This window comes from Sminthopsis crassicaudata, chromosome 4 (genome assembly GCF_048593235.1).
Source record: "Sminthopsis crassicaudata isolate SCR6 chromosome 4, ASM4859323v1, whole genome shotgun sequence".
In the NCBI taxonomy this organism is placed as follows: domain Eukaryota; kingdom Metazoa; phylum Chordata; class Mammalia; order Dasyuromorphia; family Dasyuridae; genus Sminthopsis; species Sminthopsis crassicaudata.
The window spans coordinates 319,986,399-320,005,441 of record NC_133620.1 but is presented as its reverse complement, the minus strand read 5'-3'; the positions used below and the strand labels follow the sequence as shown (position 1 = coordinate 320,005,441).

The following is a 19,043-nucleotide window of genomic DNA, read 5'->3' as shown; positions in this document are numbered from 1 at the left end:
ACTATTTAGTTGGTAAATTAGCATTTATTAAGTACCTGCTTTGTTAAACCTACTTTTTGCCAAAGAGCATGAACATTGTGAATTCATATGACCAAACCACAAAATATGGTGCCTACATCCATCTCATCATTTGGAACTAAAAATTGCTCTCTTTAATCACATCAGTACATACTATTCTTATTTGCCCACTCTGCTAGAGGAAGTCTTCACATGCTGGGGGGAGACATCCCTCTAACTCACAGGATACCATGGTGGACTGACCCAGAAGAAGTTCAGCAAAGATGGTGGGAGCCATAGACAGATTTATAAGGAAAATTTAACCTCAGGGGTTTGACATTCAAGGTATTCAGAAGAAGATAGGCTCCCCTGGTATAAAGTGCTTCAAGAAAAATCAATTTGGAGGGATAGGAACTTCTGAAGAATGAATTTCTGAAGACACAAAGGAAGACTATTCCCAATGAGGAGGAGTTGTCTAAAGAGTGGGTAAGGATGCAAAGAGAGCTCATCAACTGAATTAGGTTTCAGAAAGAGATGCATTAAAAGATGAAAGCAAAAAACAAATAAGTTAAGGCAAAGAAACAATCTGATTTGTAAAAGAAGCATACCAGAAAGAATCATCCAATTAGCCTAAAACAAAAGAAAAAATATATAATTTTCTTCCAGTGAATCCCTGGTAGGAAATCCAAGAAAAAAACTCCAAATCCAAAGAAAAAAAGAAAAAGGAAATCCAGGAAAAACTCCTCATACTGCAAGGCTTTGAAGGACTTTTTCCTGTTCAAAGAAATTTCATATTGGGCTTCCAAAATCTACTTCTTGATACAGTCTGACTCCATTATTAGAGTAACTTTAAAATTGCTTCTTCCTTCAGATGACTATCTTTTTATTACCACGTCTATCTACAATGTCTGACTCGGCTTCCCACTGGACTCAGTGTCTCCTACTGGCTCAGTAGCTTTGATTTATAGTTGATGGAAGTGAAGAGAGAGAGCATTCTTTCCCCATTTTTTAATAGGGCACTTAATACTGGGATGGGAATCAGGAAGACTCACCTTTCTGAGTTCAAATCTGGCCTCAGACATTTACTAGCTGGGTGACTCTGACGCAGATTCCTCATCTGTAAAATGAGGTACAGAAGGAAATGACAAATCACTCTGGCATTTTTGTCAAGAAAACCCTAAAATGGGTCATTCAGAATCAGATATAACTGAAATGACTTAACATTTCCCAATGTCTTTTAATGAAGAAATCTCTTCCATAACTGCCTTCAACTCTTAAATTTTCTTAAACCTGAATGAGTTTCTCCATCTGGGAAAATCACTATTACAAACTACAGATAATGTAGGAGAGAGATTTCCTTTTCCCTTTGCACTGGTCTCCTCTGTAAAGTATTCCTGATACTTCACTGCTTTGATTTTTTTCAGGGTTTAGCTATTTAAAATCCCCAAAGGCATAGCTAATTGTTTCCTAAGCCATTTTATGTCTTTTCTTGACTTGATCAAAGAGGTTCACATCACATAAATGGGGCACAGAATAGACACAGCTTGTTTACACATTAAAATCTTATCGAGTGTAACTATATTCTGTGATTACATCATTGGAGTCTGTAGAGGAGAATCCCCTCCTTTATCCAATAACTGTGATGTAAATTATAATCTTTCCATGCTGGCTAATCCTGTATGCCTCTCTTTGTCCCATTTCAAATGAAAAGGGGGGCCTTAGGTCTCATACTCACTTTTCACTGGCTTGGAACACAGAGCTCACCCTCCAAGGGTCCTTTGGCCAAGAAATGATCTGGGAGGCAAGAAGGGAGGACAGAATTTTCCCTATTGCATTAATGCCACTGTTACTATGAATATTTGAGAGTTCTGAGGAACTGATGCTCAGAGGAAAATAAGCTGGGACATTGCCCACAAAAAGGGACCTCATTGAGCAAATTTGCAGGGATAAGGGTGGGTGTGATTGTGTGGAAAAAAGCCCTATTCTAACTGTAACAGCAAGGATGAGATATGATCCATTTTCCCAGCCTCCCCTTAGAATAAAATCTTGGTCCCCATTTTGGAGACTACTAATCTAAAAAAAAACAGAATCAAGAAATGAGTTCTCAGACATGGCCAATGTGTTCATTTATTTTGTCAAACAATACATCTCTGTTCTATAGGGGAAAGTTTCTATGAGAAGAATGAGGAGGATAGCAAGCAGTGACAGATATGCAAAAATAAAGAATAAAACATTTTTAAAAAATGCACAGGGGATACAATTAGAGGAATTGTATTTCTACCTTATTAAATTATACATGTGTATACAATTTTAAAGATAAAGTATATGTCAGAAGTTCACAGTTTTTATACAATCCTCTCTCTTGTTTTATATTTGTATATTGAAATGTATATTTGATGATGATTAAATTCAAAATAATAAAGAACATATAAAAAAAGAAATCTAGATTTTAGTTAGTATTAAGAGATAGAAGGAGTAGAAGAGGAAGAGATTAAAGATAAAATTTAAATACAACAGACTCCAGGTACAAAATTATTAAAGTGTGTGCACTTTGTGTATATATGAACTACATAAATAAAGATGCAGACATTAGACACTTCTAGACCTACAGACCCACATTCAAAGGGAGTTTATAGAACTGCAGATGTAGACAGAAAGCACAATGGAACAGGTGGGCAGGAATCTGGACTCAGGAAATGAAAGACTGAGGTAGATGCATACGAAACTATAAGGGATGAAAGTAGAGGAAAAGAATTTTCACCTTGGAAGATGGGGACAGTGAATGACAAAGATTAGGGGAGTAGGAGGCTGAGATTTGTTAACTATAGTGCTAGAGGAACTACCAAATAAGCAGAAGCATCAGAACACATCAGTTCCAAGATTCTAAATAGAATGTTGCTATGATGCAGACTTCACAGATGCCATCTCCAATGTGAATCTTGCAAGCTTGATTTTAGGAAGGAGCACAAGAGCACTAAAAGTGGAATGAGATCTTTGTTAATCTTGTCTTGGTTATAGCAGGAGAGGGCCTGTGTCATGGACATTCAGTGTGCTTCACAATTTAAATAAGAATTAAACGAATGAGGCAATGTCCTTAATTGCAGTGATGAGATATTGCCCCATATGCTCTAATGTAAATTACCGTCTCCCTTGAAGCTTATATTTACAACTAGTTCATATTTGTCTTTGGGATTAAGCCCATTACATTGTCTATGATGAAAATTCATCCCTAAATACGTTATCTTGTCTAAGAGAGGAGGTGTTCACTTTTCTTAATTTTTTTTTCTTACACATGATAATCATGGAGGTGAGGACTGGGGAGAAAAAACTCATATATCCTTGCTACCCTGACCTTCTGTTAATTCTTATCTCTAAGCAAGAAAATTCTTATTCATAAATAGGGATATACTGGATGTTCAAAGAGGACTATCACCTCTAGAATGAGGTGCTTTTCAGTGCTGCTCATCTTCCTTTGGTGTTTATCTGGTACAACTCTTCTGGAGCTCCAAGAAGGTGTTCTATGTGCAAAAGCCACACCCCAGTAAACCATCTTGGCAGACAGGCTAAGCCAGGTAACCAACAGGTCTCAAACCTGTTGATTAATTAGATGAAGACTTCCCCGGTGGAATAACCATCCTTCATCTTTTATTACCATCCTGTCATATATCCCATAACAACTATTTCAAAAGAACTTCTTGTCTCATCCCTCAATTTCATTTCCATTCTGTTGCCTCTCAGGATAATTAACTCAGTCTTTACTAAGAAGATTGGGGGCCGCCTGGTATGAATACCTGTAATGTTTTTCCTTTGTGCCTATATATCTATCTATATCTGAATCCATTTTCCCTTCCTTTCCTTTTTATAGTGTTCTTTGCTAAGGCTAACTTTATACCTCTATGTATTCTTGATCCTGTCCCTCATTCCTGTTGGAATGCTTATCAGTCATCTTCATGCATATTTTTAAAGATTATATATTTTTTCAAGTAGCAAAAATCTACCTTCTCTTCCTTCCATCCACTCTTCCATTGAGAGCAAAAGAAAAATAAAACACTTCCTATAAACATGAATAGTCAAGCAAAAGAAATTTCCATTTTTGACCATTTCCTAGATCTATATTTTCTCTCTCTATATATGTATGTTTATATGTAAGTGTGTGTATGTATGTATATAGAGATATAAATTCTGTACTTCTTCTTCTTTATCAGGAAGTGGGAAGCTTGTTTTGATATTAGTCTTCTGGAATCATGATTGGTAATTGTGCTGAATAGAATTTCTTTCTTTTTTTTTTAATTAATTTTATAATTATACATTTTTTGACAGTACATATGCATGAGTAATTTTTTATAACATTATCCCTTGTATTCATTTTTCCAGATTTTCCCCTCCCTCCCTCTACTTCCTCCCCCAGATGACAGGCAATCCCATACATTTTACATGTGTTACAGTATAACCTAGATATAATATATGTGTGTAAATCCAATTTTCTTGTTGCACATTAAGTATTAGATTCCGAAGGTATAAGTAACCTGGGTAGATAGACCGTAGTGCTAACAATTTACATTAAATCCCCAGTGTTCCTTCTCTGGGTGTAGTTGTTTCTGTCCATCATTGATCAACTGGAAGTGAGTTGGATCTTCTTTATGTTGAAGATATTCACTTCCATCAGAATACATCCTCATACAGTATTGTTGTTGAAGTGTATAGTGATCTTCTGGTTCTGCTCATTTCACTCAGCATCAGCTCATGCAAGTCTCTCCAAACCTTTCTGAATTCATCCTGCTGGTCATTTCTTACAGAGCAATAATCTGAATAGAATTTCTAATTCTTTCAAATTTGTCTTTTCTAATTATTGTATAAATTGTTTTCTTGATTCTGTTCACTTTGTCCTGCATCAGTTCATAAAAGTCTTCTCAAATTTTTTTGTAAGCATTCCCTCTTTCAACATTTTTTACAGCACATTAATATTCTGTTACATTTATATGCCATAATTTATTCAGCCATTCCACAATTTATGGCCACTTTCTCAGATTCCCATTCTTTGCCACCTCAAAAATAGGCATACATATCTTTGTATATTTTTAGTTTTTCTTCCTTCCTATCTTTTTAGAGTTGGTTTTCTTTTCTTTCCTTTAATCTACCCTATCTCTTAATTCCCCTCTCTCCTTTCCCTATTGAGTGAAATTTATTCTGTACCCTACATGTATGTCTGTGTATTTTTCCCTCCTTTGACAATTCAGATAAGAGAAAGTTTCAAGTGTAAGCTACTCCCCCACATCCCCTTCTTTTTTGCATTGCTTACATGTCAAAATTAAGATAATTTTCCTTAATCTTTCTTTCTCTTTTTCCCAGACCAATATACCTTTTCCATTTTTCTCTTAAGATCATCAAGACATAACAGAACATTCCCAATCTTTATCTAATTTGATTCACTCTTTGACTCCTGATGGGATTTTTCCTCCTGTAGGTTTTCCGGTTAGTTCTGCTATATTATTTATTTTGAAAAGATCAATTTGTTCCAATGCATTTGATATATTAGGGAAGAATTTGAACATAACTTATATTTTATTCTTGAGTTTGCTCATGCTTAATTTCATCTGTGAGAAATAATGAAAATGCAGAAAACTCTATCACTTCATCTTAACTCATATGCAGCAACACTTGTGGTTCCACATGCACAAGTACATCCCAGGTTTTTTTAAGTATCCTATTTATTATATATCTTCTGGCACAATAGGAGCTATGGGCAGAAGACAGCTTGTATGTATTTATAGACTTCACCTTTTTCCCCCCTGTCCCATCTTCTGCAAGTTAGGGCTGGGGCCTCTGCTCATGTATATAGACTAAGCAGCAGTCCAAAGCCATGGACACTGCCACTTTTTAATGTATTTCTTAACCATTTTGCATATGTAAAATAATCATCATTTTTATCAAATTCATATCATATATATATATATATGCATATATATATATATATATATATATTTTTTTTTTTTTTTTTTTGGAAGGGCAGCTAATTGATGCAGTGGATGATTGATGCCAGACCTAGAATCAGCAAGACAAGTTCAAAACTGTCCTCAGACACTTACTAGCTGTATGACTCCAGGGTCATGCAAGCTACTTTATTCTGTTTGCCTCAGTTTCTTCATCTGTTAAAAAAAAAAAAAGCTGGAGAAGGAAATGGCAAAACACTAGTTTCTCTGTCAAGAAAATCTCAAATGGAGTCACAAAGAATTAGACATGAATGAAATGACTTTAAATGTTTTTTGTGTCACTGACAGTTTTTAAGTATTTGTGTCCCTAAACAATTTTTTTCCTATCAGCCTTGTGGTTTTTATTGTGCAATTTTGCATGGGGAGGTGATTTTTAGGAAAGTATATGTCACATTGTAGCAAAATTGACTATACTCAGGTTTGTCTAGTAAGTTATGTTTTGCTATAATTCTCTATCCTTTGCTTTCTAGAACATTATATCCCAAACTCTTTGCTCTTTTATAATGATGACAGCTAACTAATTTGTATGTGATCCTGACAGTGGCTTATTGATACTTGAGTTTTTTTCTTTCTGGATGCTTGAAGTATTTTTTTCTTTGATCTGAAAATTTTGCATTTGGCTATCATATTCCTGGGAGTTTTCATTTTGAGGTTTCTATTAGGAAATTCTATTTTATATTTTCTTTCCTCTTTGCCCTTTGGCTCTAGGAGATTTGGAAAGTTTTAAGATTTTTGAAATTTGATACCTAAGATCTTTTTTTCAATTATGGCATTCAGGTAATCCGTTTAAAAATTTATCTCTTGTCAATCTTGTTTTCCAAGTCAGTTTTTTTCTGTCAGATATCTTAAAAATTTCCTTCTATTTCTTCACTTTTTGATTCTGTTTCATTATTTTTTATGGAGTCATTGGTTTCTATTTGGTTCATTGTAATTTTCAGGGAGCTTGTTGTTTGGGCAAAGTTTTGTGCCTCTTATGCTAATCTATGAATTCCTTTTCCAACTTTTTCTCCATAGGTCTTTATAAAGGAATTCTTTTTCTTGTTTCCTAATTCTTTCGGCCTACTTCCTGACTTCAGATTTGATAATAGTGCCCAACTAGGTTCAAGTTTTCTTGGGGGTATTAAGCATTATCTTATCTTAGGACCTTAGGGGCAGCTCAGGCTAGGAATCTGCTAGCTTTCAATGATTCCCAACTAGTATGATCCAGGATAAAAAGTCCTCCTGGCCTGGAGTGCTACCCCACAGTAGCTTCTGACCAGACCCTTTCATCAAGATTCATATACTTAAATGTTTGTGCTGAATTGACCTAGAAAAATGGCTCATAATTTTTTTCTTGGATTTACTCATCAGGATTCTGTTTGGTACATTTTACAGATGTTTACAGTTATAGATCTATAGATAGATGTTTATAGATCTCTATAGAGGAATTTTCTGCTCGTTTGTTTTTTTGGTTGTGAGTTTATTGCATTGCCTCCTGCTATTTTTATTTTGAACCCCCATTTCATAGTTTCCTCCTCTTTGCCACATCCTAAAGCCTAAAGGGAAACAATAAAAATCCAACAATTATTTTTTTGAGCTGTCTCATCTCATTTCTTATCTTAATTCATTTAAAATTCAATAAATCTTTTCATTCCCTTCCTTATTTATTTGGGGGAAGCAATTTCTTTTTGTGACAATAGTGGATATTGTTTGTGTACTTGGAAGACGTTAGAGATGACATTCCAGGAGCTATAGTACTACTAGTAGACTATGACTAATCCCTCACCAGCTTTCTTCGAGCTTGTAGAAAAGCAAATTGTCCCTTAACCAACAAGAGAGTGTACTATCTAAATTGGCCACTGGATGGTACTACCTTCAAGCCACCAGTCAAGCCTCAGTCACTCACTGTTGCACTCAGCTGTTTTTTTCTGAGGTAGCCCTAGTCACTGCAAACTGTTACTGCTTGCCTGCCTCACTGAGGGCTCTTTTACTCCTAAAAGCATGAAAGAAATGGGATGGATAGTAGATTAGCTATACAGCTCCAAGGAGAAACTGAAGAAGGGGGAAGTGCTGATTGTGCATCCACACTCAAAATCCAGTCTTACTTTTCAGATTCCTTCTGGTCCTGAACTTCTGCTTGGCAGTGACTGCAAACCTTGCAGTGATAAAGAAGTTGGATTTTTAAAAATAACTTTTTTTATGAATTAAAATATAATCAACAAACACAGTGTTTCTATATGCAAAGAGGGCCAGAGAAAGAAGATTGTATATGAAACCATGAATCTACTACATTACAATTTGTGTTAGCATTTATTAAATTTAAACAAAGTAGTAATCTGGTTTTCCACTTGTAATCCCTCACTGAAATTATGTGACCACCTCATTTTCTCTTTCTGTCTTCGATGACATCTCTTAATGTAATCCTTCAGAGTTCCCCCTTGGTTTTATATGTTGCCTCCTGATCACACTCATCATATATGCTTTTCCAATGCTCTCTGTGGAATACTCATCTTTAGTTCTTTGGAGGTATTGGTCTTCCAGATCTTCTGTACATCAATATAAGTAAATTTGCTTATATTGAAAAGATGAGCCTTTACTGTTATAGGAACCTTGGTGCCAATAAAAGTATTTTGAAATTTCCCAAAAGAAAATCTAGACCTCCCTCCTGCTCCTTTTCATGAACTAGGGTCATCTCATTGTCTATCATACTATTTTTTCCAGGTGTTTAAACTGTTGAACAAATTCTATGAGGTGTCCATTCAGTTAGAGGTTGAAATCTATCCTAACAGACATTTTTTATCTATTTGGCCTTTCCTGTAGTTGTATAATTGGAAGTCCTTTGAATAATAATAGACTTTGAGAGAAAGTAAGGAAGGCTCCTACTATGCTATTTGGATCTTTTGCAACAAATGGTTAAGAATTACACAGATATATTATGTACACAAAAACCATGTGGTCAGCATCATTAGAAGGAAGTACCAGATCAAAGAGATCACAAGTTAATCACAGTCAAATTTAACATGATTAGACAAATAGGGACTTGCTTATGTCCCCTTCTGAACTTTCCTGATTCTCTTATATATTATCCTTTTTTGATTTCTCTGATAATTCTTTCCAATTTTCCCAAGTGTTTTTGTCCTTATTCCAGTATTTGTGTCTTTGAATTTATCAAAAAATATGCTATCATTTTTAATTATATTTGGATCTTGTGTAATTTATCATTCATTGGTTAAATTTTCTATTTTTTAATCAGCACCAAAAAGTTTTCATGATTACTATTTTATAATTAGAGATTTGGTGAGATCTAATATTTCTAAAATCATTTCTGCTTTTCCCCCCAATATTTCTATGGAAATTCTTGTTCTTTTGTTCCATTCGATCAATTTTGTTATAATTTTCTTTAGTTTTACAAAACAATCTTTTAATGGTTTGATTAGCATGGCATAAAATTTGTAGATTAATTTAGGTAGTCTTGTCATTTTTATTCTATTACTACAAATCCTCAAACATGAGCAATTAAATAAATCCTCTCCAACTATTTGTCTTCTTTAATTTCTTCAAAAAATGTTTTGTAGTTGTATTTCTTTAATTCCTGAGTGTCTTAGAAAGTAGATTACCAGATATTTTATACATTCTATATTCGCTTTGAATGAAATATATTTTTCTCTCTCTTTTTGCTGGGTTTTATGGCTAATACAGAGAGGCTAATTTTGTGTGGGGGTTATTTTATATCCTGCTCCTTTCCTGAAGTTATTATTTCTATCAATTTTCAGTTGACTCTCTAGATTTCTTTAAGTTTAACAGACTATGTGCAGAAGATGGAAGCAAGGATAAGAGTAATGGAGTTGGTCTTTTACTGACCAAATCACAGAACAGGGATTAGATAATGAGGTGCTAGGTTGTTACCCTCACCATAAAATACAGGCCTAGGTGATTACTTTATGAGTAATGGTTAGTACTTTTGAGTGAATCAGAAAGAGAGTAAGATGAACTAATGGGAGGGAGAATGATAGGCCATGATTCAGGGTGACCTCTAAAAGGTTGAGTTCAGAGAAATATTCAAAGAGGAACATAGCTCCTGATGGGACAAGTGGAAGAATTAGGGAGATAGTGAGAGGAAGTTTTAGGAAATCACATTGGTGCTGAGAGAGAAGCACTAGGTAAAGGGAACTGAAGAGACCAGAATTGGGGAGCTTGGTTGTCTGATTCATTCAGCATGAGGTATATTCCAACAGAAGCTATGTTGCTGAACCATTATCTTCTCTCCTAGGCAGTATCTGAGCTCCTTTATGGAAGCCTGAAGTCTTTCCTTTGGGCATTGCTGGAGAGTAGTTCATTTACTTTTCTTTATTTTAAATGTTTATTTTGACCTTATAAATAGCAGTAACTACCAGCACCAGAAGTTTCCATTTGAAGTGGAAATATTGTTAAGAGGAAGCATCTGAGAGGGGGAAATATCTCTAGATAAGAGAGGTCGAGCTAACACCCAGAAGCACTGTTTCTAGCAAAAAATTAACAAAAAAGAAAAATTTATATCTTTTTATACAACTTTCCAAAGTGGAGGATAGTTTATACTGAGAAAAACCAGCTGATCAGTAATAATAGGTGTACCATCCCTTTAAATTTCTATGATGGGAGTTCATTTGGGGATTTCCCCCACCTTTGGCAGTTTGAATACATACTATTCTTTCATTTCTACCTTCCTGTTTCTTTGAAGCAGGATTCTTTTGCATAATAGCTTTACTGACACTTAAAAAACATTATATAAAATAATATATGATAATTGATGTGATCTATGATGTGAGGCTTGACACTAAATGATGGCAGGTACCAAAAGTAGGGGTTCAGTCATGTGAAAAATTCACAATATCCATTCTCTTTGGCAAAAGGTAGATTTATTTAGGTGAATAAGTTACAGACAAAATAAAGGGATATGATAAACTCCAGGAATGGTAAATAAGAGTGGGAGAGCATATGGAAAACAAGTTCCTCAGTGGAACTCACAATTAATTACTCCATAGAAAGGGAGCACCCCATGAGGTTGGGGCAGGCCTTTAGCTGGCAGATAAGGGATTTAGCCCTAAAAGGGCCTAAAAGAGTTAGTTGTAAAGAGAAGTGAGGTTGGGAAGAATAGTGGAGTTAGGGGAGATACCACCATTGTAACGCCAGTTGAAGCAGGCTAAGTTCCTAAAGGATTTAGCAAAGAACCAGGAGCAAGAAGATAAATTTACAGTTAAAGTTAGAGAGACCAGGTCTTTTAGTTACTTATTTGTTAATTGTATGGCTTATAGGTGGGTCGAAGGGTGGTCTATTCACTCTTTCAGGAACTTGGGTATCACTGATCAACAGATTGTCTGACAGTCAGCGATGTTTGTAGGACTATACAATAGTATTCCTAAGGCCAGGAGACTTTAGGATCATTGACAGATCATGAAAACAATAGCACTCTAAGGTCAGGGGACCTTAGGATTATTACTATGCCTTTCCTAAAGTCTAGGGGAAGAAACATATTACTATATTATTATATTTTTAAAGCCCGGAGACTTTAGGATCATAGACAGACAGATTGTTACAACAATAGAATTCTAAGGTCAGAGGACCTCATGGTTATTGATATATTTCCCCTAGAAGCTGTGCCCCGTCAATAATCATTGTGGTATATTACAGATTTTATTTCCTTTTACAATATAGTATTGCTAAATATTGTGATTATGGATTAGTCTATTGATCATAGGAGTAAAAGTTACTTAAAAAGTTTTGTGGCCCACCTCTATAATCCCTGCTAACTGGGGAGGCTGAAGTTGTGGATAGCTGGAGTTTAGAAGTTCTGAGTTGAGGGAGTCCTCACCAACTCTATCACAAATATGGTAAAGTCAACCTCTGGGATCAGAGAGCCTGAGAAAGACATTCAGACAGATGGACAGACAAACAAAGACAGAAACAGAGAGAAGAAATGAAAAGAAAAATTTTAGGAGTGAGCACAAGAATTAAAAACAAGGAACATTAAATAAGAACACTGAAAACATGTCAAAGAACTGGGAGAGTTCAAGGTCAGAGCTGAGAAGATCACTCATTCAAAATCTGTGAATCACCTGATCAACTTTACCATTCAGATATATTTGCTGTAGAAGATAAAATTTGGGAATTGATCTAGGTGACATAAAAGTAGAGCTCTGAAATGTGCCATTAAGAAGACCTGAGTTGAAATCCTGCAGGAAAATCGCTTAACCTCAGTTTCTTTGGGAAAATAATAGCACTTTCTCTACAATGTTATTTTAAGAATTCAATGAGCTAATAATGGGATATTTACATTATTTATAATTTATATATTATGATTTATAATAAATTAATAAAGTATATTATTTATATACCTATTGTATGTAGAGTCTTAGGCTCCCCAACAGAAGGATGCGTAATATACAGCACAAATGATTATCATTTCTCTCTTTTTTTTTTTGTTTACTTATTTATTTACTTACTTATTCATTCATTGGTTTTTTTTAATTTTATTTATAAATTTTTTTGACAGTACATATGCATGAGTAATTTTTTTATAACATTATCCCTTGTATTCATTTTTCCAAATTTTCCCCTCCCTCCCTCTACTCCCTCCTCTAGATGGCAGGCAATCCCATACATTTTACATGTGTTACAGTATAACCTAGATACAATATATGTGTGTAAATACCATTTTCTTGTTGCACATTAATTATTAGCTTCCGAAGGTATAAGTAACCTGGGTAGATAGACAGTAGTGCTAACAATTTACATTCACTTCCCAGTGTTCCTTCTCTGGGTGTAGTTATTTCTGTCCATCATTGATCAGCTGGAAGTGAGTTGGATCTTCTCTATGTTGAAGATATCCACTTCCATCAGAATACATCCTCATACAGTATTGTTGTTGAAGTGTACAGCGATCTTCTGGTTCTGCTCATCTCACTCAGCATCAGTTGATGTAAGTCTCTCCAAGCCTCTCTGTATTCCTCCTGCTGGTCATTTCTTACAGAGCAATAATATTCCATAACCTTCATATACCATAATTTACCCAACCATTCTCCAATTGATGAACATCCATTCATCTTCCAGTTTCTGGCCACTACATGATTATCATTTCTCAATCAAAATTTGAAACCAAGCGCAATGGCCTATCAATACTGTGAATAGCTATATACATATAATATTTAGTTACCAAACTAAAATATTTGTTGATAATTTCACCATTGCTAGTGTGTGGCCTGGGGAAAATTAAAAGAATCTTTTTTTTAAATTTAAATTTAATTAAAAGTCTGTAGGGATTTTGCAACTATAATATATATTTTTGTTAAGAGCAATTCTTTCTGGCTGAGAGCTCAAGACAAACTAAAGAGATTATTATGATAACTATTATCGTAATTCCCCCAAAGCAGGAAAAATAATAAGGGAAGCTAGATGAATGACTGACAGACTAAGCTATGACTAAGCATTTTTACATGGTGGCAGGTGGTGAATAGAATCTCCTGGAAGCTCTGGAGGTAGGGGCCAGGCTCAGCTTCTTTGCTAAATGCTAAAGACTGCCCCCTGCTGACCTCCTCCAACGCCAGCCAGTCTGGGAATAGAAAAATTTGATTAGAGAAAAAGTTCCCACACAGGGAGACTCAGGAAGGGTGGAGGTGAGAAAGTGGCTCCCCTGCCTCATAAGGGGAGCAGAGTAAACTGACGTGACAGCGAGGTTCAGGGAATAAAAACAGAAGCCAAAAAATATTTCCTATCTTTCTATTCTACAAAAAATATTTCCTATCTTTCTATTCTAATGAATGAAGAACACAAATAAAATGTTATTGGTTGTTTTGTTGTCTCTGTTTCAGAGTTTTCTTGCAAAGACACTGAAGTGGTTTTCCATTTCCTTCTCCAACTCATTTTACAGATGAGGAAACTGAGGCAAACAGGGTTAAGTGACTTGACCAGGTTTGAATACGTGAACTATCCACGTTGTCACCTATCTGCCTGTAAAGTGAATTTCCTAGTGCCCTGCACAGATCTGATTACAGTACTCTATCACTCAAAAATGACCTTTTTTAAATTTTGTATTTTTTAAAATAACCCTATGATTTTATTGATATAGGAAACTCTCAATGAGGAAATAACAACTGCAACTTGGTCTCAGACTTGGTTCTAGCTCTGAGGCGGTGACTTGCTAAAGATCACAGGGGTCAGAGAGGCCACGACTCCAGGTGTTCCTAATTGAGATTCCATACTAAGGAGCCTCCTTTTGCGTACTTTTACATTTCTTTCATTGATCCTGACCGTAATCTAGCTTTCTGGCCTTATTTCCAACTCTTTTCTGCAAGGGCCCTTCTCCTCTAGCCAAACAATTACTTCTTATTTCACAACACTTTCCATAGGTCCTTATGAGATTCCCTATGCCCAGAAAGATTCTCCATTCCACTAAATCTTTGCTCGTTAAAAATCCTACCCATCAATCCCCGTTTAAAAGGCTTCCACCATCCCTCCTAGAAACAAGCCAAGAAACGTTGGGCAGCCCCCGTCCCCCGGTTGGTGATTCTGTTCGCTTTGGGCAGCTCGGTGGCACAGTGGACAAAACGCGGGCGTGAGGGGAAGGAGGCCTGTTGTTCACATCTGACTTCACAAACTAGCTGTGACTGAGCTTAACCAGGCTGCCTCAGTTTCCTTGTCGCTACAACGAGCTGGAGAAGAAAACCTGCTGCAGTGTCTCTGCCAGGAAACGCCCAATGAGGTCTGAAGAGCAGAAACAACTGAACAGCTTGCTTTGTGCATGTTTGTCTCCTCCGTGAGGCTGTAAGATGTTTGAGGGCAGAGACTTTTTCTCTTTTTGTATCCCTTATGCTTGGTACAGTGCCAGTACATAGTGGGCACTTATTGATGCTGATTGCTTCATCTCTGAATTTCTATTTCCATTTTACATAGTTATATTTTTGTTTATATTTTCCTTATTTATCTTGAAATATACTCGTGAACAGGTTTTAATTTCTTTTTTTTATTCATCGAGTTTCTCAAGGCAAACTTAAGCATTTAGGAAGATTCAGGCAGTAGTTGGAAGGACATCGTTCTTGCCCGCTGGGAGTTTGTATTCCATAATAGGAATAAGATTGCGGTCTCCTTTCTCAGTATAGGGAGCACGCCACGCGCTTGATAAATATCTAAAGTAGCAAGGAGAAGGAACAGAAGCAGGCCCTGGAAGGGGGGAGGCGACGAGGAACGCTCTCGGAGTAGGGGAAGGCTTGGGGGGAGGGAGGGAAAGGGAGGCGCTGGGGACCTTCCCGCGGTGGAAGCCGGAACCTTGTTTCCGGCCCTGCGCGCCTGGGGGAGCGTATTGAGCGTGGCACCGGGACGTCGGCTCCAGGCTGAGGCCGGGCGGGCGGAGTTGGAGCGGCGGCCGTGGCTGCGGAGCGGACGGAGGAGCGAGGCCGGGGCCGGGGCTAGAGCTGGAGCTGCGGCTCCGGGACACTCGGGGCGGCGGGCGGCGGGGGCCGGGCGGCGGGGCCCAGCGACGGCAGCGGCGGCCATGGCCGAGAGCATCGTGAGTCAGTCCCCCGCGGGCCGGCCGGTGCGGGCGGGGAGGGCGAGCCGAGTGGGGCGCCTCCGGGATGAGGCAGCAGATTTCACCGCCGAGGCCTGCGGGGCGTGGACCCGCGTCTCCCTCGCCTCCTGGTCCTCGGGCCTTCTGGCTTCTCCCCTTCCCTGGCCCTGCCATCTGGGCGCTCTCTCATCTTCGGCCTTCTTCGGGACCTAGCCTCCGAAAGATTGCCGGGGTCCGGAGGAGAGTGCCCGCCCGCCCCGGGGAACACCCCGACCTTGAAGGCCAGGGGAGAAAAGTCCCAACAAACAGACCCGCCAGCCACAACCTCCCCTTTTCTCCTTTCTGCCCCCACTCCTCTCCCTTCTCGTGAACTCCAAGGAGCATGGTAGCTACAAATAAGGACACCGTCGAAAAACTCCCTTTCCAACACAGAAGGTTCAGAACAAATGTACAGTAATGGGACTAAAAAAATTTTCCAAGGAAAGCTTGTTAAATGTTTGCCTACAAGGAACGGGGCAGATTTTTTCCTTCACCTGTGCTTGGGAAATTTAACATCACCCCTTAATGCCTTACAGTGAAATTCAATCTTAATCAGAAAGCTGAATCTGACTGCTTCTTAGGCGGTGATCAGTTTTCCAAGCGAATGACTAAGGAAGATTAGCAGGGATCACTGGGGAGTAGTAGTGAGTGAAGTCCCGGCATAGTGACGGTGCTCCCTTTCACCTGCTGGTTGGCAGAACTTGAGGGGAAATCTTCCCTTCCTGGGTACATCTATCTTGAGCCAAACTTCTTGGTTCTAGACTCTTCACTGGCCTCTGCGGCTTCTATGTAGGTTTCTGTTTTGTTGCACCGCATTCACTGGTGACTCTTCTCCTTAGGGAAAAAAAGGAATAGTATAAGAAAAACTGAGAAGGTAAAATAGGGATGCTTTTAAATACAAGGTTGCAGAAACGAAAAATGAGATTACAGAAAGCAAGTGACTTGGGGCTAGAAATAGGAACTGTTGGTAGTTTAAAAAGCTACCTTCCGTTTACAGGAAAACTAAACCCTTCGTTCCATTTGGGGTAAGACTAGTCTAGTCAGGTCTTCTTAAAGAGTTCTTGAGTCTGATGATGTCCAGAAAAAGACCACTTTTCTAAGGCTAGTCCAGTGGTGGAATAGCCCCTTAATAAAGAAAACTAGGTGTCTTGCAGAAATTACTTGATTAAACAACTGAATACAACCACATGCTGCACTTTAGAAATACATTTAGCTTTTAGGGGGAAAATGAATTTAGTTAGATTAATTCTTCTAAAGAATATTGAGTGTATTGTTGATCATCAAATAAGTCAAAAGACAAGGGTTTTTAATGTGGGATCTAGGGGCCTATTTAAAAATATTTTGATTACTTAATATAATTCGTTTCCCTTGTAAGTCTATATATATGATTTTATGTTTAAAAGAGAGGGGATAGCAGGCTTCACCAAACTGCCAAAGGGAATCTGTGTGGTGCCCCCTTTCTCCCCAAAAGGTTAAAATCCCAGAATTTTTTATTTATTTATTTATTATTTAATTTTTATAATTATAACATTTTTTACAACATTATCCCTTGTACTCCCTTCTGTTCCGAATTTTTCCCCTCCTTCCCTCTACCCTCTCCCCTGGATGGCAGGCATTCCCATACATATTAAATGTGTTATAGTATATCCTAGGTACAATATATATGTGCAGAACCGAATTTTGTTGTTGTTGCAAAGGAAGAATTGGATTCGGAAGGTAAAAATAACTTGGGGAGAAAAACAAAACAAAATGCTAAGTTTACTAGCAGTGTTCCTTTTCTGGATATAGCTGATTCTGTCCATCATTGATCAATTGGAATTGAAATCCCAGAATTTTTATTCTAAATATTCTTTTTCTGTGATGTACGTAATAAATCTCATACTTGTCCTTGTTTGATAGAGAAATTTAGTAGGTCTGTGTCTCTTTTTATGTGTTCTAGCATTAGTAGAAATTTATTTTACCTTTTATTAGCAGAAAATATGAAATGGGTTTGGGAGCAAATGCAATTCTATACTGTTTAAGATGATCAAATTAGAATAATTTCTTTAGTTTGAGGAATTGTTTTAGAAACCTGGGATTCAGTCTTTTAGAGGAAAAATAAATACCATGTGCTTTTGAGCAAATTGATTAGTTCAGGAACTAGTTTTAATATTCCTAATTATTATAGGAGAACAGATAGCTGAATAATATTTTTTTCCTAGTTTAGAACCAGAAGATTCAAATGTTAATGTAAATGTTTTTTATAAGTATGTAGATATTTTACATGACTATTGAAATACTTTTTAATGTGGAGACTTTTTATAGAAATTTGAATCCATTTGTAAAATGAATAATCCAAACATTAAAAGGGCTAGTCTGAATTTAAAAGTTTAGAATAAAACAGGTAAATTTTTTCTAAACTTTCAATGAATGGAATGTTCATAATGCTCATTCCAAGAAATAAATTGTCTTAAACTTAGAATTTAAAAATATATTTTTTTTTTAGACAAAAGTTAAGTGATTTATTAGATTACAAAAAAGACATCCCATTCTTTGGAGTCAGAGGATCTGAACTTGAAACTGGGTCATCTACTTTTTACCTATTACCTTGGGAAAATCATCTCACATCTCTAAATCTGTTAACTTATCCATAGAGTGAGAGGGGTTGAACTAGACATTTAAGATTCCTTTCAGCTCCAAATTCTGGGATCCTTTGTTTTAGGAGGACATGAATTAGTCTTGATGAGTTCCATCCCTGAATGTGTCAAGTTCAAGGATTGTGGAGCCAAAGGGTCATTTTGCCATGTAATAGTGGAAATAATTTTTAATAGATCATATGTTTCTCATACGAGTTAGCACTTTTACCCAGGAAACAGTACAGTAAATGTTGAAAAAAAAAATTGTAGCAGAAGTGCTTTCTGACAGTCTGTTGTTTCATGGATAGTTTCTGTTCAGATGGCTAGAGCAGCATTTATTTCTTCACAATATTGTCCTTCTGTTTCAGCAGTACTCTTTGAATGAAGCAATAATTTTGATTAAAATGAAAAATTTAAGTCCTCCAGGAAAGGGTAACCTTTGCCCACTGGACAAACATATGTTTTTCAGCTTATCTTATACTTGAATTTTTAGACTTGCTAAAAAGATTATAGAGACAGTGTGATGGTGTGGATAGAACCTGGAAGACCTGGGCCCAAGTCCCATCTCTGTCAATTAATGATTTTTGACCCTGGGCAAGTAACTTAATGGTGAACCAGCCAGCTCTTTAAAGCTAAGTTGCAGAGAAGATAATTTTACAATGGCAGGGGAAGTTTGCTCATTGGAAGTTCCCTAAACTATGAAATAACAGTCCCAATCCCTATACTCTTTTCCTATAAAAATGCATTCAGTTTTCTTTATTATGGCACAGGACTCTCTTTGTTAATTCTTTTGCATTTCTTACCAAGATAAGTAGTGGATTTGATTTCTTGTAGTACAGGTCAGCCAGTACATTTGTAAAAGGATTCCATAATTAAGTCCTTTTC

The 19,043-nt window shown here is 37.0% G+C and overlaps 1 protein-coding gene across 1 annotated transcript in view; it reads left to right on the top strand.

Annotated features, from left to right (window-relative positions):
• The first annotated feature begins 15,372 nt into the window (after window positions 1–15,372).
• NPLOC4 (NPL4 homolog, ubiquitin recognition factor) overlaps window positions 15,373–19,043 on the top strand; it is a 61,346-nt gene continuing 57,675 nt past the window's right edge. Inside the window, exon 1 of the mRNA XM_074260400.1 lies at window positions 15,373–15,504. Coding sequence (XP_074116501.1) covers window positions 15,490–15,504 — 15 coding nt within the window. The 5' untranslated portion in view covers window positions 15,373–15,489. The remainder of the gene's footprint in view (window positions 15,505–19,043) is intronic.